General features: G+C 48.3%; 1 protein-coding gene across 4 annotated transcripts in view; it reads left to right on the plus strand.

Annotated features, from left to right (window-relative positions):
* The first annotated feature begins 12,531 nt into the window (after window positions 1-12,531).
* The window catches only part of SPMIP3 (sperm microtubule inner protein 3), a 28,069-nt gene continuing 14,080 nt past the window's right edge, over window positions 12,532-26,520 (plus strand). For all 4 annotated transcript variants that reach the window (XM_040451853.1, XM_040451857.1, XM_040451856.1 and 1 more), the window contains exons 1-2: window positions 12,532-12,647; window positions 21,098-21,166. In XM_040451853.1, coding sequence (XP_040307787.1) covers window positions 21,111-21,166 — 56 coding nt within the window. In that variant the 5' untranslated portion in view covers window positions 12,532-12,647; window positions 21,098-21,110. The remainder of the gene's footprint in view (window positions 12,648-21,097; window positions 21,167-26,520) is intronic.

Genomic DNA, 26,520 nt, shown 5'->3' on the forward strand with positions numbered 1-26,520 from the left:
TGGTTTTCTGGATGCATCGAAGTTATTTTTTCATTTTGAAATTCACAAGGGTAAAAACAGATGGCTGATAGGATAAATTCGACCACGCGCTTTGTTCAGCCTGCTCGGTGTACTACGAGTCAGGAAAGTTCCCATTAAAAAGCTGTTTTCTCTTGAAAAATTGGACACCCTGGCAACACTGGGCCTATTTTCCCACGACAGCAAAGCAGTTTAACGCTGAGCAGCAGCTGCCCCTTCGTGGGGCTTGAACACTGTCCAGTTCCTGCAGCGTGGCCTGCTCCCGTCCACTCTGCTCACTTAAGCACAACTGCCTGACTCCTCTCCTCGAAGCATCTGAGCTTTCTGACCCCTGTGTGCAAGCTTCCTAAGCTCTTATTTTATTTTGTTATTTTTTTAAGGAATAAGTAAATCTATTTTCATTTTTATTATTTTTTAAATTCCAGTACGTGGTATACATACACAATGGAATATTATTCAGCCATTAAAAAGAATGAAATCCTTAGCTCTTTTAAAACCTTCTTGGGGGGGGGGGGGGGCGCCGGGGGGGCGCAGTCGGTTAAGCGTCCGACTTCAGCCAGGTCACGATCTCGCGGTCCGGGAGTTCGAGCCCCGCGTCGGGCTCTGGGCTGATGGCTCAGAGCCTGGAGCCTGTTTCCGATTCTGTGTCTCCCTCTCTCTCTGCCCCTCGCCCATTCATGCTCTGTCTCTCTCTGTCCCAAAAATAAATAAACGTTGAAAAAAAAATTAAAAAAAAAAATAAAATAAACATTACAGAAAAAAACCACAAAAAACCTTTCTCTTTCCTGTCCTGCTCTCTTTCCACGCATAATAGGCAAAAGTGGTTGTCCTGTCCTGAGAGTCTCATTAAATTATTTTCATGAAACACCTTAGATAGAACCCTGACACAGGGCTCACTGACTTTCCTGTGAGGTGTGAACAAGTAAAGGACCAAGGGTCAAGAGAAATAATGTTTTGTTCCATATCTGCCTACAGCCCGTTCAGTAACGGCCGTATACCTGGCAAAAAGCGCCATGCCAGGACAAGAAGGTGCCCAGTGACACGTTCCGGATGGATGAACGCACCTGCCCAGGGTCTTACGCAGCTTCCTCACTTAACCGGACGGCCTCCCAGCGCCATCCAGCTCTGCTTTCTGTGACTCTATAAAGGGCCACGGTTTTGTGGTGGCTCCCCGTGGCTGAACGGTGGGTTGATGGTCAAAGACTGGAAAGTCTGCCTGAGGTTGAGTCCTGTTGGCCAGAACCTAGAAACATCCATTGCTTCTGTGCTAAGTCTGGATGGACAGAGGTGAACGGGAGGCAGGCTCCTGCGATCGATGAATAAGAAAACCCGTTATTCAGACCGTGGCACTCGCCACAACCACCCCTGGGCCCGCACCTCTTGCACATTTGTGCAAACATCGCCTTGTGCTCTCTTCTGACCTCCCCTCTGGGAAACGACCAGCAACTCTGAGACGGAGCATCACTGGCCACCCCCCCTGCCCAAGAGCTTCTGCTTGAGGTTAGGACAGTGGTGCCTCTATAATTACGTCGGTTGCAAACAGAGAACTAAAATGCTCATTCCTCCCGGGGAGGCGACCCAAGCCTCAGACTGCATTAAGACCCGATGGTTAACAGCAGCTCATTTCCTGGACGCTGACTTCGGTTGGGGGAGTGAGAGGCGAGTGGCACAGTGCCAGGACCAAGGACAGGGAGGCTCCCGCCTGTCTGCAGTGTCCCCAGGCAACTCTTGTCAAGGTCCTTAGGGGCATCAGCCTTACTTTTCGGTAATTGTACCTCTAACCGATTACTTTGCATTGAAAAGAGATCAAAGTTCAATCCGACCCAAGTGAACCAGCCTGTGGAGCGGGTTGGGGGAGTCCTGCAGGCACAGAGCCGCACTGCCATTAGTCTTCTCTTCCAGGGCTGTCCGAACATCTGCAAGCTGGTCGCACACCGGGAGGGGACTGAGACACGCAGGGCTTGCTGAGAAAGCCCGGACCCAGGGCCAGGCAGCTGGCCTTCTGATTTTGGCCGGTACCTGCTCTGCCCACAGCGCACAGCCCGCCTCCCCAGGGCTGCACCGCTTCGTGTCACACACAGGCCTGAGATTCATTCTGATCTCAGTGAAGCAGGAGGGTTTTAACACCCTTGAACTCAGCTCTCTGTCTCTGGGACCCGACGTGAAGTCCGCAGTGCTTGCCGTGTGGCGTCGGTCTGGTCCCTGGCGATGCTAAGCGGGCTTTGCTTTGTTCCTAAGACTGAGTTTCCCTCCCCAGCATACGGTCCCGTTCTTATCACAGGCCCCTGGGTTTCCCCCCTCTCTGGTACCCGCCCGGAAACAGCCTCCCCACACCCCCACCCATGCCTCCGGAAGCCAGGCCCTGCCCAGCCCCCTTCCGGGGAAAAGCTGGGTGATGCCTTTGCAGGGTGGTTTCAATGGGTCACCACTGGCACAGACACGTTGACACGGTGCCCCTTTACGTCCCCACAGCATGTGTGCAAGGCTGATCCAGTCCCCAGTGGAGAGATGAAGAACAATGAAGATATTGAAAATATTGACGCTCGGAGACAAAAAGCCACCTGCCAAGATCACCCAACCAGGGAGCCAAGGAGCAGAGGTTTGACGCGTGGTCAGTCCTGCTTGAAGGCTTTCTGTTCTTATCTCTTCATCCTGGGGACACCCGGGGACCGAAGCACAGCTACAGACGCAGCTGAATCCAGCCCCCCTACCTGCCAGCCACACTCCCTGAGCCCAGTGCCTTCCAAGCGCTGCTCAGCCCGGATTTGCCACAGCTCCGTCCTCTCCTCCTGTTTGGGGTCCCTCGCTGCAATGACTTGACCTCATGCTGCCAACCAGCCTTTGGGGAAAAAGCGAACCCTGGGTTCGCTTGAGCTTAGCGTGGACTCATCCACTTCATAGTTTGCTGTGTGACCCTGAGCAAGCTTCTCAGCTTCTCTGGGCCTCGGTGTCCTCGTAAGGAAGGTGTGATGGCAGAGCCTTGCCTCATAGGTGGTTGCACAGGTACAAATCTGACCGCCCTTTCAAATCCTGAATCAAAAAGCCGTTTCGCTGTCCGCGAGTCCGGACTCGTTGTTTGAAACGTTGTTTTAAAGCTGAGTTTTAGAAACACGAAACAGAACTGAGACGCCACTTAGAAGGAGTTTCCCAGATGATCACCGCTGCGGAAATCGGGAGATTGCACCGTACCCAGAACAGGGCATAATAATGTCCCGCTGGCGTTTGTTTAGACCGTAGCCGGTAGGCTTTTTGCTGAGGCAAAGGCAAATCACGGGTCCTGGGCGCACGGGTCCTAGTAGCCTCTTTCCAGGAGGGGCCAGGCGACCACCGCTGACAGTTTTCTTCAGGCTCCATCAATGTTTTTCGTTGTTTAAAGACACACATTAATTTAAAGTCTCCTCCCATTCTCTGTAAATTACAGCGTTCAGATGAAGTGGCAGCTGCTGTAATTAAGACACAGTTAATTGCCTATCTCCTTAATTGCAGTGATAGGATTTTGACAGTTTGGTAAATAAGAATTGTTTGGCTTCCTCCGGCAACTTCAGCCTTGGCTTCCCTCACAAATGCGGAGTCACCCAACCCAGGGACAAAGGGGTGCCGTGGGAGGGAGGAAGCCCAGTTCACCTGCAGGCCGGGCCGCCCGAGCCCGCAAGACAGCGAACCACAAAAGCAGGAGGCGTGGGTCGTGGGGGCACAAAGGGAAACACGCCCAGAGTCGAGAGCTACCGAGTGCCAACCTGGCTTCTGACCCCACGTCTTCCCAGTAGGCATGAGGGCAGCTCCATAGTGGCAGAGAAAAATCTGGTGGCCCCAAGGCAAGAACCTTGGGGTCACACAGCGGTGGGCTCAGAGCCCCCCTTCACCTTTTCTGCTGGTGTCACTGGGGGCGAGTTCCCGGAGGCTTCTACACCTCATCTGCCTCCACCGCCACATGGATTTTGCAGCAGCCACTTCGTAACACTTTGGGAATTAAGAAAAATCATCTGGTAAAGTGCCTTAGCAACATACCGGGCTCATGGTAAGCACCCAACAAATGGACATCACGCAGCACGTCTTACTTGGGCTCCGAAACTTACGTACACAAATTTGTGTGAGTTTTCTCTCTCCCGCGAACCTCACGTCAACTGTAGTCCACCTTCCAGGTTCCCCTCTCCGGTATTTCTCTCTAGGGTCCTGCCACCTTCCAACGACGCTGATTCAAGCGATCAGCATCGGAAACACTGGGCCTGAACTTCAAAGCCTCGAGGAGGCAAGGGGATGTCGTGTTGATTGGTACTACAAAGAAACAGAAGAGAAAGAAAACAGGTATCCACAATCAAACAGCGCGAATGCTCATATCCTATCCTGGTTCTTCGTAGCACTCAAAACATGGCCGTTAACTCTGATCGCGCTGGGACCACCGTGTTATTTGTCAGTCGTCGCTTCCCAGAGGCCATGCTAACAAGGGTGTCAGTGACAATGACTCCTGGCTCTTTCTTGGTGCTACTGTGTCTGTAGTCAGATCCCTGCCCTTGCCGAAGTATAACGCGAAGGAAGCTTTGGGATAAAGTACGTAACGCTGTTTCAACGAATGAATGAACGAAGGGGAGGGACGAGGTGGAAAAACCCTATTTAAAGACAAGATTGCCTTTAAGGAAGTGGATCTTGTCCTGGGCAGCAGGCACATGGGTTCAGTTCTGCAGAGCTGAACAAGATAGACCTTAAACAAGATAGGAGCTGCTTCTGCTTTTCATCTAAGCAAAGTCCAAAGCAAGGCAGTCAAGGGGGGGTTTGGTGGCTTCACAAGCTCGCTCTTCTACACCCTAAATGCATGGCTTCCGTTGCATGGTCCCAAGACCGCTCAAATCCCAGCACCTTACTGCATTTTCAAGTAAGGAGAAGGCCAGGTCATGAGCTCACGGTTCGTGGGATCGAGCCCCGCATCGGGCTCTTGGCTGACAGTGCGGAGCCTGCTTGGGATTCTCCCTCTCCCTCTCTCCCTGTGCCCCTCTCCCACTCATGTGCGTGCTCTCTCTCTCTCTCTCTCTCTCAAAATAAATAAATAAGCATTTTTTAAAGACCATCATTTCAAAAAAAAAAAAAAAAATGGAGGACAAGGCTATGCCTCCTTCTCCAAAGGGATGGCCCAGAGACAGCACAAAACACTTCTGTTGGCATTTACTATACATGGCCACATGTAGATGTAGCAAATGCTGACCCAGCCACCCAGCCTGCTGACGCTGGTACAGACCCCACTGAGCCCTATAATCCTTGCTCAAGCAAAAGCCGCTGGAGCCCACAGTCCCAAGACAGGTACCTCACATTGACAGCTTCCAGCCAGCTCCATGCTTCCCTGACCCACAAACCAGGATGTCACCAGCCAATCAGCAACCTCAGACACTGATTTTCGAAGATGAGACAGAAACAGTTCTTGGTCTTGGGGCTTTAAAAAACCTGTTGTGGGGTGTCTCAGAAGCTCAATCGGTTAAGTGTCCAGTGTCGGCTCAGGTCATGATCTCATGGCTGGTGGGTTTGAGCCCCCGCATCGGCCTCTGTGCTAACGGCTCAGGGCCTGGAGCCTGCTTCAGATTCTGTGTCTCCCTCTCTCTCTCCTCTTCCCCCACTCTTGCTCTCTCTCTCTCTCTCTCAAAAATAAATAAACATTAAAAATAAAATTAATAAAAAAAATTTTCAAAACCTATTGCATTTCTCCCCCCTGAACCTAATCCCCAGAGCCTAGACTCTCTGCTAGGAGGGCTCCTTGCTCGAGCAGACCACTTTCCTGCTCAGTGCTCACCTGTGGTCTCTTAGACTTTATACATATTTTCTTGAACAGATAAAATGGAGGCTAAGAAACATGGTCTTTGGTTGAGTCAATCCTGACCTCAGCCTAAAATTGAGGATTCTATTACTGAAGAAATTGGAATCTGGGGGACAAAGAGTAGCCTTTATCATACCCCCAAATCGAAGAAACTGGAGTTTAAAATAAATAACGACATAGATACATAACCACGCCACTTTCTCCCCAGCCCTAAATTTGCTAAAATCTTTTTTTTTAATTTTTATTTATTTGTTTTTGAGAGAGAGAGAGAGAGAGAGAGAGAGAGGGCACAAACGAGGGAGGGGCAGAGAGAGGGGGAGACACAGAATCCAAAGCAGGCTCCAGGCTCCGAGCTGTTAGCACAGAGCCCAGTTCTGGGGCTCAGACCCGCGAACTGTGAGATTATGACCTGAGCTGAAACCAAGAGCTGGACGCTTAACCTACTGTGCCATCTAGGTGCCCCTAAAATTTGCTAAAATCTTGAGAGGGTACTGTGGGCTTGGAGCAATCTTCTCTAGATCCTAAGTGGCTAGATGATGAAGTGACATTTGCATCTGACTGAATGACGTCATGTCACTGCACAGTGTCACCACACAGCCGTGAACTGCAACAGCAGATCCCTGGAGCCCGAGACAGCGGGGATGCATTTGCTTCTTTATCTCCTCCACCTGCAGCCCAGTAAAAAGAGCACCTGACTTGGAGTCAGGAGTTCAGAGCTGAATTCAGAACCGGAGCTCAGCCATCTAGGGTGTGAGTGATTTTGTGCAGGTGCTGGGACAGAAATAATGGTGATGGCAACTCATGCCTGATGAGATGTCACCATGTGTTGGACACTGTTAATGTTTTTTATATGGATTGATTCTCTACCCCACAACAATCTTGTGCCATAGATAATAATAATATTACTTCTGCCGCATGTCAACCCATAGGAGATATTAGGGCCTAGAGATTAAGAAATAACCAATGGAACTGGTAAAATGGCACAGAGAGAATTTGAACCCAGGTCAGGGGCACCTGGGTGGCTCAGTCGGTTGAGCATCTGACTTCAGCTCAGGTCATGATCTCATGGTCCGTGAGTTCGGGCCCCGCATCGGGCTCTGTGCTGACAGCTCAGAGCCTGGAGCCTGCTTTGGATTCTGGGTCTGCCTCTCTCTCTGCCCCTCCCCTGCTCGTTCTCTCCCTCTCTCTCTCTCTCTCTCTCAAAAATAAACATTTAAAAAATTAAAAAGAAAGAAAGAAAAGAAAGGAAGGAAGGAAGGAAGGAAGAAAGGAAGGAAAGAAAGGGAAAGAAAAAGAAAGGAAGAAAGAAAGAAAGGAAGGAAGAAAGGAAGGAAGGAAGGAAGGAAGGAAGGAAGGAAGGAAGGAAGGAAGAAAGAAACTAGCACACGTAAAGGCATGGCCATCACTGACTGCAAAGTGGCTGCTGGGCTCCAGACAATGTGTTCTCAATCAGGAAGAAAAGAAGGGGTCGGTGAGAAAATGCATTTCATTGGTCATGAGGAAAAGAGCCCTCAGCAATGCCCCAGCAGACTTTTTGTTAGTTGTCTTTGGCCAGAACCAAGTCACAAGGCCACCGGGAGCCACAAGGAAGGACAGACAACCCACAGTTGGCTGAGGCTGACCAGCAATCGTCCACTGGGGCTGGGCCCCTTGCAAATGGAATGAAACCAGGGTTGTGTTAGCAAAGAAGGAACCAGGGGGTCAGGGTGGTGGGAGGCAACCAGTAGGCTTAGCCTCACAGCAAAGTAGAGGGTGAGGTGAGAACGGCACCATGAGTCTAGTAAGGGAAGAACTAACTAAAGAACTAAAGGGAAGAACTCACCAACTCTAGTTGGTGAGATGCTAGAGGTGAAGGCTGAGGAAGATTCTTTTTTTTTTTTTTTTTTAATGTTTATTTATTTTTGAGAGAGAGAGAGAGAGCATGAGCAGAGAGAGAGGGAGACAGAATCCGAGCTGTCAGCACAAAGCCTGACACGGGGCTCGAATCCACGAACCGTGAGATCGTGACCGGAGCTGAAGTCGGACACTAAACCGACTGAGCCGCCCAGGCTCCCCCTGCGGAAGATTCCTCGGTGATTCGCAAATGTATGGCTTGGGTGACCAGGATGTCAGTGGTTTAAGTAACCACCAGAAGGCAGACGACTGAGACGCATTGTCTTAGTCCACTCCAGCTGCCACAACACAGCACAGGCGAGGTGGCTTAGACAACAGGGATTTATTGCTCATGGCTCTGGAGCCTGGGAAGTCCAAGGTCAAGGTGCCGGCTCATTCAGCTCCTGTGAGAGGACTCTGCTTGAGTTGTCGGTGGCTACCTTCTCACTGCGTCCTCACATGTGGGGCGGGGGGGATCTCTCTCTTTCTTGTTCTCCTTTAAGGGCACTAAACCCATCATGGGGACCCCACCTTGATGACCAATCTATCCCTAATTTCTTCCTAAAGTCCCCATCTCCAAACACCATCACCCTGGGGCTTGGGGCTTCAATACATGAATTTGGGGGTGACAAACACTCCACCCCCAACATGCCTAAAACAATTTTGTGATTTAGGAGACATTCTGTTGCTTTGGGATTCTTCAGAGACGTTCTTATCTCTCGTTTGTTAGGAGGATCAAACAAATAAAGCAAGTAAAAGTGTGTTTACATCGGCCCCCTCTGATAATCCGTTGCCATCATCACTTAAACAGAAGGCAGTTGGAGTGGCTCTCCGATCCTATTTCCCCAGTGGCTGCATTCGTGCTATGTGATCTGAGCCCCTGACAGACAGGCTGTGTCATTTTCATATCAGTTTCAAGTCCCAGGACACCAGGAAGCCCTGTGTCTGAGGATCCAAGACCTGGCCTGGTGCCTGCCTCCTGAGGTGAATCTCATTATTCCTTCATTCTTCCAAGAAATTAATTTTGTCATCAAGTTAATAGTAACCATTTGTACTGTGTAAAAGCAAAAAAAAAAAAAAATTTATCTGACTTGGTGGTGGTGGTTTTTTTTTTTTAATCACATTATGAGGTATGATTGACATACATCTGGGTTAGGTCTTTATTAATTAAATTTTTTAATGTTTATTTATTTTTGAGACAGACAGAGTGTGAGCAGGGGAGGGGCAGAGAGAGGGGGAAGACACAGAATCCGAAGCAGGCTCCGGGCTCTGAGCTGTCAGCACAGAGCCCGATGTGGGGCTCGAACCCACGAACCATGACATCATGACCTGAGCCGACGTTGGACCCTTAACCGACTGAGCCACCCAGGTGCCCAGTTAGGTCTTTAAAAGTACGTCATATGCCACAATATCTCCTATGCAGTACTCTTGCCAAACTATTGTGTTCCTCATTTCTGATGTTCTGTTTTGTTTTGTTTTAAATCTCCTGGCTAAGGGTCTCACTGATGTTCTCCACTCTTTTCTCAAGCCCAGTAGCTTTGTGATCATTACTTTAAATTCTCTCTCAGGCATATTATGTATCTCAGTTTTGCTTAGGCCTCTGGCTGTAATTTTGTCCCATTTTTTTCACTGGGTCATATTTCTCTGTCTCCCCGTTTTGTCTAACTCTCTGTGTCTGGTTCTGTGTGCGAGGAAAGTCAGCTCTTGAAAGTCATGGGTGGGGCAGGCACTGATCCTTTAACAAGGTGGCACTGGTCCTCTGCCAGAGGGAACATGCCTCCGATGCTGAGGTGGGGCCAGCTGCTGCCTCTGCGAAGTGCGTGCAGGCAAGGCATGCGGTTTGAGCGAGGTGTCCACGTCCTCCGTGGGAGGTGACAGGCTGCCGCCACAAGGACCGAGGTCCCGCAAAGTGCGTGGGGAGGAGAAGCAGTGTTGGCATGGTTTGCGCTAGTCTTCTGCAGCGGGGGGTGGGGGAGCTGCGGGGCCAGGACTGAGACACGCAAGCCCGGCTGGAGGCAGTGGGGTGCAGTGTAAGCAAGTTAGGCGGTGAATGCTGGGGCCCCTCTGGTTCCTGCAGGCGCAATTAATAAATAACTCTTCCTCCCGTTCGCCCCAGGCATTTTTCAAACTGCTGTCTCTAAGCTGTATCTCAGAGGGTTGTCATGCTGTCTCTTTAAAGGTGGGGATGGTTTCCTATCACCCTCCAGGCTCTCCCAGACCAGAGCCCTGATTTTTAAAGTTCAAGGCTTTATGTCCCACTAGTTGTAAGAACTTTCGAAATTCGGTCGTTCTAATTTTCAAAGTCAAATGCTATAGAGATTTGTCTTCACATGTGGGCTCGAGGGTGTGGGAGTCTGTTTCTCTTCCCCCTCTGAGACTGTGACCCTCTCCCTAGCACTGAGGACCACAGTCCATTTAGCTCTGCCCTGGGACTCCACCCTTCCTACCCTCTTGAACGTGGCCTCTTTTTTTTTTTTTTTTTAATTTTTTTAACGTTTATTCATTTTTGAGAGATGGAGAAAGACAGAGCATGAGTGGGGGAGGGGCAGAGACGAAGGGAGACACAGAATCGGAAGCACGCTCCAGGCTCCAAGCTGTCAGCACAGAGCCCAATGTGGGGCTTGAACCCATGGACCGTGAGATCATGACCTGAGCTAAAACTGGACACATAACCAACTGAGCCACCCAGGCGCCCCTGGCCTCTTCTTTACAGTTAGTTGTAGAGTTTGTTCTCCCAGTCTTCAGGTCATTTTCTAGCTTATTTACAGTGATGGGGGGTGTTATCTAGTTGTATCCACAGGACGAGGTCAGCTTAGAGTCTTTCTACTCCGCCCTCTTCCTTGGAAGTCAGCCATGTAACTCTTTTTTTTTTTTTTTTAATTTTTCATGTTTATTTATTTTTGAGAGACAGAGAGAGGCAGAGCGTGAGCAGGTGAGGGGCAGAGAGAGAGGAAGACACAGAATCCGAAGCAGGTTCCAGGCTCCAGGCTGTCAGCACAGAGCCCAACACAGGGCTCGAACCCACAAATCATGAGATCATGATCCCAGCGAAGTCGGACGCTTAACCGAGCCACCCAGGTGTCCCTCAGCCATGTAACTCTTAATGTCAATCTGTTCATATGTTCAGAAGGACATCTAAACTGATGTTAACTTATCCAGGACAACGATAATTTCTGACTCATGAGATTTATGTTCATTTTTAACTTTCTTCTCTGTACTTTTTTTTTGTATTGTCAGGTTTATTTCCATGAATAACATGAAGGCATTTTTGTTTGTCTTTTCCTTCATGAAGACTATGGATTGTTATCCTTAGAGGCACCCGGGTGGCTCAGTCGGTTAAGTGACTGACTCTTGGTTTCGGCTCAGGTCACAATCTCACAGTTCTTGGGATCAAACCCTGCATCAGGCTCTGCGCTAACAGCGTGGAGCCTGCTTGAGAGTCTCTCTCTCCCTCTCTCTCTGTCCCCTCCCTCACTCTCTCTCAAAATAAAGAAACTTTAAAAATTTTTTAATTTATGTATTTTAATTAAAACGTAATTCAACCTGGGCTTCAATGTCCGATAGCGCTAGGTTCAAACCGTAGACTTATTAGAGCCTGGTTGTGACTTCCAGCGAGTTCCCTCGCCTCTGTTAGCCTTCATTTCAAATGGAGATATTTACCTTCAGAGGCCACGGCTGGGATTTGGAATGGTATGTGTCAAATAGCTAACACAGTGCCTGGCAATAGAAGGTGCCTACCCAGCAAATGAGAACCATTTATCACTTCTATTAGTGTAATCCCAGTAGGTTGCTTCTGTTCTTTAAACTTTCCCCACCTCTCTACTTTTAACAAAGCGCTGTGTCACCAAGACTTTGGCATTAAACTACTATTGTCTCTGTTCCATGTGGGTGAGGCTCCCAGTGGGAGCCCCAGTCTACCCCTTTGTCTCTCCACCTAAAATTGTATGGAAACTGGGGCACCTGGGTGGTTCAGTTGGTTAAGCACCTGACTTCAGCTCGGGTCATGATCTCACGGTTCGTGAGTTCAAGCCCCATGTCAGGCTCTGTGCTGACAGCTTGGAGCCTGGAGCCTCCTTCGGATTCTGTGTCTTCCCCCTCTCCCCGCCCCTCCCCTGCTCACGCTCTGTTTCTCTCTCTCAAAAATAAACATTAAAAAATATTATTTAATAAGAATAAACATAAATAAAATTGCATGGAAATACCTTACTTCCTCTTTGCAAACACTATTTAACTGAGGGGTGGTCCTGGGCCCAGGCCAGCGTCCTGCAGATAATACTCGTGGTTTATCTTGGTTTTGGTTTTTGGTAAAGGTTGGTTTGAATAGGCACATTTGCGATTCTGTTCTTCTGAGGTTACGACTCTATTCGACATAGTAGTGCTGCTGTGATGCTCCGTGTTTGGTTTGAACTGTATCTGTAAACAATTAAAAGCCTCCTCTGATGGCCTCAGTAGAAGCAGGATGGAGCCTAATTGAGTGCTGGACCAAGCAGAGCTGGGTTCATTTGTCCCTCGTGTGCCCTACTTCCTCAATTCTAGCTTGCAAAGGGTAGCACATGCCAATACCGCACCACCCAGCTCTTTAACCTTATGTTGTCCCTGGAATACTCTTTACAGAAAAGAAAGTTCTGATGATTAAATAGTCTGGGTTATTTGCCCACATGGTGTTCTTTTCCACCCTGATTTTCACCCTTTCTTTCTTGTGCAGCTTGGCTCTAATAGAGACCAAAGGATCCTTACTTTTTATAAGGCCATGACCTGACAGGCATCATCTAGCAAAACTTTCTGTCCCACAGTGCATCACAATAGCCTTTTGAGTGATGTAGAAGGATCAAGCCCTATATCTCTGCAGTGTGTTTTTGCAGTATATCCAGCACCCGGAGGTGGCTGAAATAACCACTGTCCTCAGAAGACTGATTTTTAAGAACAAAGAGGACTCTACCCACTGGAGCCCAAGCAGGTAACAACGGTTCGGTCATTACTGCTGGAACATCTCTCTCCTCTTACTTAGTGCTTGTAGTACTAAATTGCTGATTGCATTTTGAATGTTCTGGAGATGAGCACTCACAGTTAAGCAAACTTTGTGGCAAACCATTCTGTAAAGCCAAGAATTCTTTTGGAAAGTGAATATTCATACCTCTCAGCTTTAAATTATTTGAGTAGATTTAGCTCAACATTTTTTTTTCTCTTAGAAACGACGTACACCCATGTAAAGGCATCTGGCTCTCTGCAATACAAAAAGTACAAAGATTAAAAGGGTACCTGGGTGGTTCTGTTGGTTAAGCCTCTGACTTCTGCTCAGGGCATGATCTCATGGTTCGTGGGTTCGAGTCCCATGTCAGGCTCTGTGCTGACAGCTCAGAGCCTGGAGCCTGTTTCAGATTCTGTCTCCCTCTCTCTCTGCCCCTCCCCTGCTCATGCTCTCTCTCTCTCTCAAAAATAAATACACATTAAAATTTAAAAAAAAAAACAAAAAAACAAAAAGAACAAAGATTAAAAACTGTTTACTAGATTAGCAGGTTATTGAGTTGACTCACTGATTGATTGGTTCTTTCATTCACTCATTCCAAAGTACGCACAGAGCACTTCCTTGGATGGGGAGTACTTTGCCAGTCAATGAGGCAGGAGAAGGACAAGGACAGTGAAGACAGTGGCTGCCAAAACAATATGGCCCCACATCTAGGAACTTGCATTTCAGGTAGACAGGCCAGACCTTGTATGAAACTCATGTCTTGTGCTTTGAAGAATCTCTAGAGCCTTATCCGAGGCCTGGCACACACTTTTTACTCATTCAATGTTCTCTTAAACGATAGAATGAATAGATGAATTCAGAAACCAATAAGCCAATGAAGACAGGTCTTAAAACCAAAATGTGTTATAGGATTAATTAAGGGCTCTGGGAGTCCAGAGGTGGGCAACGGACCATTTGGAACCCAGAAGAGAGAGGCCTTGGAGGATATGACACAGATCTTGAATAAGGCCAGGAAGGGTGGGTGGAACTTAGATTCAGAAGAAGAGAAGAAAAAGCGTTGAGGCAGTAGAATTCAGAGTAGGGGGGCGCCTGGGTGGCGCAGTCGGTTAAGCGTCCGACTTCAGCCAGGTCACGATCTCGCGGTCCGTGAGTTCGAGCCCCGCGTCGGGCTCTGGGCTGATGGCTCGGAGCCTGGAGCCTGTTTCCGATTCTGTGTCTCCCTCTCTCTCTGCCCCTCCCCCGTTCATGCTCTGTCTCTCTCTGTCCCAAAAATAGATAAACGTTGGAAAAAAAAAAAAAAGAATTCAGAGTAGGATTGGGAAGCGGGAGTAGATGACCAATCTTGAACTGGGAAGACTGGCTTCTTGAGGAAACAGAAGAAGGAGGGGACTGTCCAGGTCATTCAGTGGTGGAAAGCCCTCTTCTCAATTCTTCTCATAATACACATGCTCAAAGGCAAGTGATAGCAATTACCCCCACTATACAGCCACCCTGCAATCAGCCAGGCCACTGTCATACATCCAGCCAGGGTGGGTCACACCAGTTCTGAGCAAGCCCCCACCCCACGGCTTCTCTGCACTGTCAGATCACTAAGGAGTGGCTTTCCCCAGGGGCCCAACCTCTGCCAACACCTTGAGTACCCATTCCACACCTCCAAGGAAAGGCGGGGGGGGGGGGGGGGCGCAGGGGGCTGGGGTTTTTTTTTTTTTTTTCAACGTTTATTTATTTTTGGGACAGAGAGAGACAGAGCATGAACGGGCGAGGGGCAGAGAGAGAGGGAGACACAGAATCAGAAACAGGCTCCAGGCTCTGAGCCATCAGCCCAGAGCCCGACGCGGGGCTCGAACTCACGGGCCGTGAGATCGTGACCTGGTTGAAGTCGGACGCTTAACCGACTGCGCCACCCAGGCGCCCCGCGGCTCTGGGGTTTTAAAGTACATCTAGAAAACCAATTGTTGCTACTTACATACCAGTTTAAATGCCACCCTCTGTTTCTCGAATTTTCCCAAAATTACGGATAAATAACATTAGAATCTTGGGACCCTGACTACTATTCTGCCTCTGCTCCTTCTTTGAACAGATTAATTAAGTGATAAAACTTGCTAGTTATTTGAGGTTCACAAGCTTATTAAACTCACCAGGCAGTTACTACTGGTTCCACTCAATCTCATACTGGGAGGATCTAACCTCTGATTTAACAAATATTATTTTTAGTCCTTCCTACCATAAAAAATTGATGTCACTTTAAAATTTTAAACCACAGAAAGCCCATCTACATGAGGAAAGCTTATCACATGCTTCCTATCAGGGAAAATGTTCAGGTTTTTGAAGCAAAGGTGACATCTGTTCTTGGAGCCTTTTCCTTTAAAATTCTGAAAAATTCGGAGGCGGGGGGCGGGGGGCACCCGGGTGGCTCAATCGGTTTAGCCTCCGACTTCGCCTCTGGTCATGATCTCACGGTTGGTGGGTTTGAACCCCACATCAGGCTCAGAGCCTGATGCCTGCTTCAGATTCTGTGTCTCCCTCTCTCTCTGCCCCTCCCCCACTCATGCTGTCTGTCTCTCTCAAAAACAAACATTGAAAACATAATAAAATACTGAAAAAGAGCGTGGGTGGGGTGTGGGGACACAGCCACTCAACCACCTGAAAGGTAACTTGTCGAGGAAACTTGTCAAGGATTCTGTTTTAGAAGCTACGAAGCTTCAATTTCGTATCAACTTGTGTGACGTTGTGATTAGTATCAGACTTGATTTCCTTCCAGCAGGTAAGTAACGAGAAAGCAGAGCCACATGTCTCTTGCTAAATGCTTTTTCCTTAGTGCCTGGCACAGTGCCAAGCAAAGGTGGTTGATCAAGAAATATCTGTTGAGTGGATCAATGAGTCAGTGGCACTGTAGCAGGAGGAGAAGGGCTTCAGAGTCAAACAGATTTGGCTTTTTTTTTTCCTTTTCTTGTTTATTGGCCATGTAACCTTCAACATGAAATTTAACATCTACTAGAAATTCAGGATAATGAAGGAAAACTCTCAGGACTCCTGAGAGGATTGAGTGAAACAGCATATGTGACAACTATCTGGTGGATAATGAGCGTCAGCCCAGGATGAGGCCCTTCCCATTGTTTCCCACAGAGGGCGGCTACTCTTTTGCAAAATTGTTTTGGCTATTTTAGTTCCCTTGCATTTCCAAATAAGCTTTAGAATAAACTCATCTATATTCTCCAAAAACTCCTACTGGGTAGTTTGACCAGATCCAATTTGGGCAGATTGTCATCTTTACTATGTTGAGTCTCCCAAACCATGAACATAGTATATCTCTCAGGTCTTTGCTTTCTTCCATCAATTCTGTAGCCTTCAGCATACAGAGTCTGTGCATGTCTTGTTAGATTTGTGCATGATGTTTCTCCTTTTTTCTTTTGAGCTATTATGAATAGTTGTGTTTTAAATTTTGGGCTCCAATTTTTTATTTAAAGTATAGAAATATAATTATGTGTGTTGACCTTGTATCCTATGATCTTGTTAAAAACGTTATTTGTTTTGGGGCGCCTGGGCGGCTCAGTTGTCTGGACTTATCATCCAACTCTTGATTTCAGTCCAGGTCATGATCTCACAGTGGGGAGATTGAGCCCCCGTGTCAGGCTCAGTGTGGAGCATGGAGCCTGCTTGGGATTCTCTCTCCTTCTCTCTCTCTCTCTCTCTCTCTCTCTCTCTCTCTCTCTCTGCCCCTCTTCCAGCTCATGTGCACTCTCTCTCTCTCTCTCTCTCTCAAAATAAATAAATAAGCTTATTTATTTATTCATAGGCTCCTTGGGATTTTCTACATAAACTATTATATCATTTGTAAATAGGGAGAGTTTTCTTCCTTTTCATCTATATGCCTTATATGTCTTGCCCTGGCCTTATTGTACTGTGTAGGACTGCCTGCATTATGTTGAATAGGAGTGATAAGAGTGACATCCTTGCTTTATTTCTGATTTTAGGAAGAAATCAGTCTTTCTCCATTAAGTATGATGTTAGCTGTAAATTTCTATAGATGTTCCTCATCTGGTTGAAAAACTTCCCTCATGGTTGGCTAAGAAATTTTACCATAAGTGGATAGGTTTTATCAGATTTTTGACTGTTATATTATTTAACAGAATTCTGATTTGATCCATAATATATTCTGTAATACCAAAAAGTTGCTGAAAATGTTGACAAGATAAATCTTATACCTTTGTCTCTAACTCAGTATGTTGAACATTAACGTTGAGGCAGTTTGTTGCAACGTTACGTCTTTTACTCGTGTACCTTAGTTCACCTTCTGAACATCAGAATAATAAAAAATTCTATTATTAAGCTTTCATTTCTGTGCCCTGGGAGTCTAACCACAGTGGTTTATGTGCCGGTATTAATTAATTGGAAGTGGTTACAATTCTCCTAAATAAGAGCCATGAAGTTGCCCAAATCTTATCTCATTCTTAGGAATGTACCTTAAGGAATGAATTTCCTAGAATCAAAATATATTTATATTCAGCAAGATCAAAATGGCCAGTACTATGGGACTGGGTTTCATAAATTCCAGCATATTCGGTTACTCAATAAATATTTATGAAATGTCCACCATGTGCCAATTTTTATCTTTGGCCCTAGGGATGCAGCAGTGAGGATAAGAGACAAACTTCCCTGTCTTCATGGAGACTACTTTCCGATGGGGAGACAGACCTAAATAAGATACATATGTAAACATGTAGTACAGCAGGTGGTGATGAGCATTTTGGAGAAAAATAAAACATAGAACAGGGAGGAGTCCAGGCGTGGGAGAGGAATGGGGTACTATTTTAAATAAAGTGATGGTTGGACCTCACCAAACAACATAAAGGAACCTTAAACATTAGAATTAAGAATACTCTGTAGCAATGTGGAAAAATGTCATGATACCTCATTAAGTGAAAAGCAGAGAATATAAAACAGGAGATCTGCCGTGGTTTCGAGTATTTAAGTATGTACATATATAATGTATATAAAACATAAAAAATGAAAATAGTTTGTGGATAATTTTCATCTTATTTTACAGCATTATTCACTTTGAGCATAATTACGCCCGCAGTTTAAAACAAGAAAAATGTTTAAGGCTCCCTAAGGCTAATTCAAAATGGAATGGAACGTATGTATAGGGATCCAGCTAGAACTCACCTTTGTCCCGGAAGGATTTTATTTGGGGCACCTCCGAGGAAGAATCTTCTATTCAAGCGACCAACAAAGAGTCTGTATTTTAAAGGAGATGAAAGTTCCATTGTCCAGGGTGCCGAGAACAGTGGTTGCACAGTGTTGGCTGCGAGTATGGAAGTGATGGCAAGCTTAACATGCGTGCGTAATCATCTCCTTCAGATTTGGCATGTGAATCTATTTTTCACGATCGACTAAAATAAAACGAACTGACACGTCTTACTGCAAACTACATTCTCTTATTTGTTCCAGAGATGACAAGTAATCACACAAGATGTGACTTGGTAGCCTGTATATGTGGTAGCAACCGTTCTCTAGGGATGCAGAAGGACAGGTTGCAACCATTGCCAGACAATGTCTTCCGATGATTCTGAGAGCTCAGATTCCGTGGGGGCTGTTCGTGTGTTCCTCCGAAAATGTTTTTTGTGGCCCGGCCAAAGCATGGCAGCCCAGGACTGGTTTATTCCCTCCGGTGTTGATTCAGAATTCCTAGGCACTGAGCAATCACTCTATCCTCAAAAGGCAGACGCGGTGTTGTCTTAGTGAAGCGCAAATGTCCTGAATATCTTCCATTCTTCTCTCCGGCATGTCACGTCTGGTGAAGGAAAATCCCAGCAGTCACAAAGCTTTCCGAGTTCAAGCAGGAGCTCAATGGTGTTTACTCGGATTTTCTCTTTTGTTCTTTCTACTTCTTGGGTGTTTTTTTCTTTTTTCTTTTTTTTTTTTTTTTTTTTAATAATCACACTAGCACTAAAAGAAAAACACAGATTACATAATGAGCAGACTCCACTGGATAGCCAAACTATTCTAATATAATCTTGCCTGAAAATGTTCAAGCTGCTTGAAAAATACATTCAGAGGCGAAATAACGCAGCTAGCTGGCCTGTGAATGGTCCGTGGACTAGTTTTGACTAGAAAAGGGAAGAAGGAGGCACCACGCACTTGCTTTCCGACCTATCTCCTAACCAAAGAAGGTTACTGCTTCTTTGGGGGCTGTCCCGCTTTTGTTTTGGCTGATGGTCTGGGCGCTCTGTGGTTTTTGCGATGTAGCATAGTAGTCAAATGTTTCTGGAACCAAATGGATCCCCATCCTGGTTGCTCAGTGTCCTTGTACAACTTATTTCCCAGTACTTTTTTTTTTTTTTTTTGGTCCATAAAATAGCGGGTTTCATGTCACCTGACACATAGTACACGCCCATACATAGAAACTCATATTTCTCTGTTCGCAAAGGTGCTGTTTTGTGTACAGCACACACACACACACACACACACACACACACACACACGCATTATTGCCTCCCTTAACCCTCCAGATAGGTATTGTAATCATCAAAACACAGAGCAGCTGCTTTAGTCTGTTCCGGCCGCTGTAACGAATTCCCGTGGCCTGGGTGGTCTACAAGCACCAGAAATGTATTCCTCACACTTTTAGAGGCTGGAAGGCCGAGATCTGAGCGCCAGCCTGGTGGGGCTTCTGCTGAGACCCCTCTTCCGGGTTGCAGGCTGCCGACTTCCTGTTGTGTCCTCACGAGACAGAAGAGAGCAAGTGAGCCCTCTGCGGTCTGCACCGGTTCCATTCGCGGGGTCCCCGCCCTCTTTCCTTCTCAAAGGCCCCGCCTCCAAACACCACCAATTTGGGATCAGGATTTCACACGTGAATTTAAGGAGCTCAGGGGTAGGGGACACACACATCCGGTCCCCTGCGGGGAGACGACTTTCCCCATTTCCTCTAGCCACGTGGGTATCAGTCAGACATTCCACTGCTGTGCTATTCTTTACCCCACTTATGCAGACACAGGCCCAGCGGTCTGCGCATACGCATAATACAAACACACGGTACAGAATTGATGAGGTACCCCAACGGTAAATTAAAAAAGTAAGGCTTTCTCCCACCTCTGTCTCCCAGGCACTCCGTTTCTCTTCCCATCGTGGACTGTTTCTCAAGAGAATACTCATGTGTAGTGGTTTTCCGCGGAAAGTCTTCCTCTACGGGAGATAATCAGCTGCAATGTGAATCGTAGACTAGAAACAATCTAGATTGCATGTTTACGTCTAGGAAAAAGAAAGAGTTCGATGTCGATGGTGAGGTCCTTAAAAAATCATCAGAGGGACAATGAGAAGCAGACTCTGGGGAAGGCTTCCAGGAAGCTTCTAGAACGCCTCCACAACACTGACCCAACATGGGAGCAGCTACCTGTGCCCTACTCCGGAAGCTGCTTCCAGAACCTACTCCCAAAGCCACCAGCATGGCCACTGCGGTGCTCGCTCCATACTCCTAAAGATGGTGTTTGAACCCCAGAATGTGGCCTCAGTCACTGTCTTCGATGCACTTGCTTCATGACACCCAGTGCTGGAGACCAGCCCCTGCCTTGTGCTGCAGACACTCACCACACCGCAGCTTCATGAGCAGCAGGAAATGGCCTCTGCCTCGTTTCTGCCTTCCAGATCTCAGCCCGGTCTGTTGGATTTGGAGGAGTCGAAATCCTATCCAGAGTTCTAGGTGCCAGGGAGTCTGGACATGTAATGCAAAGCCCATGAGCCAGTGCGGTAGGAAGGCACCTAAGAAGGGTGGGAACAGACACTAAAGACCCAACTGCACAGTAGTTTCTTTTTTTTTTTTTTCTTTTAGGGTGAATTCCTGCTGACCTCTGTGGCTCAAGTTTCGCAGATTGTTGTGTTAATCCTCAGATCAATTTTCTACGTGTGCAAAATGGTTCGTTGCTGATCTAGTTGCATTTCAGGGATGGGAGAGGCAGAGAATGTCACGCTGCTCTGCCATCTTGGCCCCTCCCCCCGCTCTTTTTCTTTTAGAGAGAGAGAGAGAGAGAGCAGGCATGCGCCAGGGAGAGGGGCAGAGGGAGAGAGAGAGAATCTTCAGTAGGTTCCTCAGCATAGAGCCCATCACAGGGTTCAATCCCACAATCGTCAGATCATGACCTGAGCTGAAATCAAGAGTTGGACACTCAACCAACTGAGCCACCCAGGCACGCCCATATCGGCTTATGCTTTCCACTTTTTTTCCCCCTTTACTAGTTTCTTTCCTTCCCTAAGTGGTCTACAAGAAGCCATGGATAGTCTCCTTACTCTTCAATTTTCTTACTGTTATTTCTTTCCAGACAGACTTTGTGGCACTAGACAGCTGTCACATGGAAGTGGACTGTGTGTCTAGTGTATATGTGATATAGTACATAGTGTGTATACATTTGCAATATAAACCTTCACTCTGTAATGTTTTTTAGACTCCCATCCACCATGGCTGCCATCCGGCTTCGAGAATTTATTGACCGCCGCCCAGTGATCCTATCTAGGTAATGTTCTTCCAGACGCAGATGCCATCCAGAGCTGTGGTGAGGCAGACAGACACCTGGGGTGGGGGATGGGGGGTAGATTTGCTCACCGGGTGCTCTGTGATTGAGAGGCAATAGCTGCCAGAGGTTCCAGTGACATTTCTTTGAGTTTGGGGAAAGTTGTAAAAAACAAACAAAAAGAAATTCCACACTGATGGCAAAACCCAAGCAAACAGGCAACTCCAAACACCCAGAAGATTGGAAGGATATTGGTTTTTGCTTGGGAAGGGCTTCAACAAGAAGGATGAGGAACCTCAGCCTAAATTTTAGCGGGGGCCCCTTTAGTCTGCTCAGGATCAAACAAACCACTTCCTGCTTCTGCCATGTGGGAGGTTGAAACAAAGTAGGATTTTCACTCTTCCTCCAAGTTCCAGCCTTAGACGGGCCAAGACTAACAGGCCCTAGGCATGTGTTCTTGGGCTAAAGTCATCTTGCTGAGAGATACTGGGTAATAATCTATAGACTCTAACCCAGCCTCCCTTTACCACTGGCCGTGGGGTCTGGAGAGGCTCAGAAGCTATGACAATGGGTAAGACACTCACACGGTAAGCGACTTTGAGGTCAGCCTCTTTGGCTTCGCGGTTTTGAGTGAGGCCTGTGTTTATTTTAGTATCTAGTTATTTTTGACAATGTTTAGTCAATAAAGATAAGTCCTTTCGCTTCCAGAAATTACCAAAGGAGGGATGGGGAAAGGATGCTTTGTTCCTACAGTCCTCTTTCAGAGAAAGGACAGAGTCTACCCTTCTCTCCCAGAAGCCCACACGATGAGGAACTGGAGGAAATAGGGTTCCAGTATTTCTTGATTTCTGCCTCCCCACAACCCTTTGGTCTTTCGGAATGTGTTTGAGATCTGTCTTGCCCGCTGTTGAGTTATTTAACTGTGGGTCATCTCCTGGGCAAAATGGAAACAAAGCTCCCTTAGCTGCTGCTAAGGAACTCAGTGGGACTGAGGCAGGGCCATCGGGCCTGGCCTAAACCAGCTCACAGGGAGCCTGAGGGTCTGGGCGAAACAGTGCAGCAGGCACAGGGTCCATGAAATTCTAAGGTGGGGCTGGATTCAGTTGTCTGCACTCATCCCTCAAAGCCTTCACGACGAGGCACACCACCGGAACTAGGCTGGGGCCCCAGCCTCCCCGCCGTACTCACTGTGAGGCTGGCCCTTGTCTATGCCTTTCCTGAATCTGCAACAGGAGGGGGTCCAATCCATCAGTAGGTTCCTCAGTTGTACCTCCAGGACGTATCTCCAATGGGAATGCGGCCTGTCCCCACTCACCTGCCACGACCACCGTCCATTCTCCAGAAAGCGCTTCCGAAAATGTAACTTGGTTCAAGGCCCTTCATTTCATTAAGCCTTGCAATCACCGCATTTTGCATAAAATCTAAACTCTGCTAGGGCCCGCGCGGCTCTCCACAAACGGGCCCTGCCCCCACCTCAGCTTCCTCTTCGGCCAGCCCCACTGTCTTTTCTTCATGGGAAAATGGAATCGCACACGGGCGGGGGCACCTGATAAATATTCAGTGGTTCACCAGTCCTAGTGACCACACAGCTCTCACGAGAATTATACCAGGTGTAAATGCCACCTGTGGCCATTCCCAAGCTACAGGCCTGCCTCTCAGGCTGGGCTGAGGGGTGAGTTGGTTTGCAGAGCATCAGATGCTCCTGAAAAGACGGTTTTAGGCGGATAAGTGCAGTGTGGTGTGGAAGAAAAAAGAGGTGGAATTTGTGTCAGATGTAAGTGGATTTTTTTTTGATGTTTATGTATTTATTTTTGAGAGAGAAAGAGAGAGAGAGCATAAGTGGGGGAGGGGCAGAGAGAGAGAGGGAAACACAGAATGTGAAGTAGGCTTCAAGCCCCGAGCTGTCAGCACAGAGCCCGACGCGGGGCTCGAACTCACAAACTGTGAGATCATGACCCGAGCCGAAGTCGGACGCTTAACCGACAGAGCCACTCGGGTGCCCCAAGAGTGGATTTTTAAAACACTGGCTGAAGTGGTCTCTGGGAGATCAAGAGGCAGCTGGAGGGGTCAGCTCATCCTGCCCGGAGTCATGGTAACACCTACCCCAGATCACCAAGTATGTCCGCAATGTCCCGTTGACTCACGGAGCCACACGGAGCCATAGCTGATCAGTTCCCCCCCCCCCCGCCCCCACTTTACTGATACCTGACGCCCCCCTCTTCCTGGAGGGGATAGTGAGTCTGGAAGATAGCAGAGCGGGCATGGCGGTCTCCCATCCTCTGCGCCAACCAGCTCGTGTCCTTACTAAGTGACTCATTCCCTAGAGCCTGGTCCTCCCTGACACAGCACTTACTCATCGTGTATGATCAGTTAGTGCCCGAGTGTGGTTTTCCTGCCAGATCGTGAACTCTTGGGTAAAAGAGAATGTTGAATGTCACTGTCTCCCTGTCCCCTGCACACGGCGGACACCTCAGAGCCTGCAAAGACGGCTTGTTTCCTTGAACCAAGGACAGCTTCCAGCTAACACGGCCATGTCTGTTTCTTCCCCTGTGCCTTCGGTGCACGGCATCGACTTCCTGCCTGCCCGTGAGAGAATCACAGAGTTCATATAAAAATAGCACTAGGTTCTTCTGAAAGCCAGCCATCCTGCACACTGAGAGATGACTCTGGGTGCAACGTGGAGCTCAGAGAACGGGTTTGATCCTTGGCTCTGGCATTTACCAGCCAGGTGATCTTTGGAGGGCCCAATTGACCTCTCTGAACCTCGGTCCCCTGTTGTTCATAATGTTTACCTGGCAAGGTGACTAGGGATTAGATGAGATCACCCATGTAAAGGAGCCTCATAAAGCCTGAGGCCCAGCACAGACATAACAGAGGACTGCAGGGCCACCTCAGGTCACGGGGCCAGGCTCTTGAGGGACGAACACGCCGGACCTCCCCTGTGCATATTGGATTCCGTCTGCGGCTAAGCCCAGGTTTCTGCTCCGGCTACACACGCTCTCGTCTGCACAGACCACATCACCTCAAAGAGCCAAGCTTTGAGGGGCTGGCAGACAACGTGTGGGGGAATCGGTCGAAGCAGGAGTCTGGAGGAGGAGGAGAAGGGGTCTTAGAAGCCAACCTTCCCACAACTCATTCAGGAATCTTAGAAGCCAAGCCAATCGATGGGTCTGAGCAGAGCCCAGGCAGGGGTCCGCGGCCAGGTCTGGAGAGACCGCTGCTTCCCCCACTCACGCACCCAGCCCCGCCAGGAGAGGCCAGCTCCTGACTGACAGGCCAGGTTACGTACGCTTTGCCCCTCATTAACCTCTCGACTGGGATCTTCCTCTTCTGGAAGGTGAAGTCAGGCCACGTGGGGAGCTGGGAAAGTCCACCCGAAGAGTTTGCCCACCCTTCCCCAATCCTTTCCACTTCTCCACCCAGCCCCCCTTCCCTTCAGCACCTGCTTACGCGCTTCCCTCCGCCTCCCCGCTCCTGGGCCAAAACCTACCAAGAGAACCCCCCCCAGGGCCTGGGAGCTGGTGCTGGCAGAGAAGGGCTTCTCCATCCTCAAAACAGCTTTTACGGACGGCTTCTACGGAGCAGTGCTTAGGTCACTCGCCTGTATTCGGCAGGCGTCTGTTACAAGCATGCTTGTGAGAATCCACGGTCAAAACTCGGCCTACTGAGAACGGCACAGCAGCTGTGAGAGACCAGTGTGGCTTCGGAACCCCGGCTGGATTGCTCACAGACTGTAACAGGGCGCTAGGGGGATCTTTCCAAGGGAGTGCTTCAGCCACGGGACGGGTGCCCAAGAAAGTCCCAGGCTCTCAGAAATGTCATTTGTTCCCTATGATTGTGCCGGTTCCTCTCCTTTCTTATGACTTCATCCCTGCTCGTATTTACTCTTCGGGGCTCAGTCACTTTATCCAAGCCACTGGGCAGGCCCAGACAGCCTGTGGTTTTTCTGAAAAGTCAGAGCTCCCGGAGGCCCTGTTTGCATAGACAGACAGACCCGCCCTGTTCACAGCACTTGCCTTTCGCACTGGTTAGACAGCGAGGTCCCCACTGGCCCCCCGCACACTCCACTTTGACCCCAACTCTGGCCTCATCTTGGCTTCTGAAATTCCCCTCACCACGAATGTCTTCCCCATCCTGTTTGCTTGCCCAAATCCTGGACATCCGTCCCTCAACCACGACCCCACTGACCCTTTATTCAGATCACCATTTCAGCACATAAAGAGCAAAGGGACGCCTGGGTGGCTCAGTCGGTTACACGTCCGACTCTTGATTTCGGCTCAGGTCGTGATCTCACAGTTTGTGAGTTCGAGCCCCACGTCGGGCTCTGGGCTGACAGCATGGAGTCTGCTTGGGATTCTCTCTCTCTCCCTTTTTCTTTGCCCCTCCCCGGACCTCTCAAAATACATAAACTTTAAAACAACAACAACAAAAAAAGAGCATTATGAGGACAAGTCAGCTCCTAGATCTGTATCTAAGAAACCTCAGTGTGCAGGCACGTTGTGTGAATTCAGTTAAGTGCTGGTTGAACTGCGGACATGGTTCAGATTTCCATTCATCACCCAACGCGTGTTTGGTGAGCTATTTCGTGCAAAACTGTGTACTGTTTTCTACCAAGTCTTCCCTTGGAACTCTGAAATAGCATCGTCTGAGAGCTCAGAACCTGTGGAAGTGCCCAAACACCTACATATCACAAACTCTCCCCACGATGGTCACCTACCTGTGTCCCCTCCCTCTCCAGAGGAGTGGCAGCCTTCTTCCTTATGCCTGAAGCCGTAAGGCAAGCCTGTCCTTGTATTGGACGCCTCCCTCCCAGCCTCAACCCTTTCTCCCACGGTGTCCCCTGTCCTCTCCAGCCACCTTCCCCAACACATAGCTCGGGTTTTTCCGTGTCCCACATAAATGACGACACCTGCCTCCTGGCCAGTCTCTGTACTTCAGTCAGACTCCTCGCCTTCATTGTCCACACAGCCACTAGCAAAGATCTTTCTAAAATAAAAATTGCACTATGTCATTAATCTTCTTTTTAAAAATGCTACCAAGATTCCCTGCCCCCTAGTGAGTGGTTCCCAACCTCTCGGACACAACGCCCCCTTTATGCCTAACATAATCCAACTACACGTAATTCTGAAACGGCAACATAATGCAGTGACCATAATCTAAAAGGAAAAGTAATTGGTTATAAAGTAAGACGTCTTTCAAAACTTTTTTTTTTTAGTTTATTTTTTGAGAGAGAGAGAGAAAGCAGGGGAGGGCTGGGGAGGGGCAAAGAGAGAGAGAGAATCCCAAGCAGGCTCCACAGTGTCAGCGCAGAGCCCGATGTGGGGCTCGAATCCACAAACCATGAGATCGTGACTTGA

This window comes from Herpailurus yagouaroundi, unplaced genomic scaffold, assembly GCF_014898765.1.
Source record: "Herpailurus yagouaroundi ecotype Mexico unplaced genomic scaffold, PumYag 205, whole genome shotgun sequence".
NCBI lineage: Eukaryota > Metazoa > Chordata > Mammalia > Carnivora > Felidae > Herpailurus > Herpailurus yagouaroundi.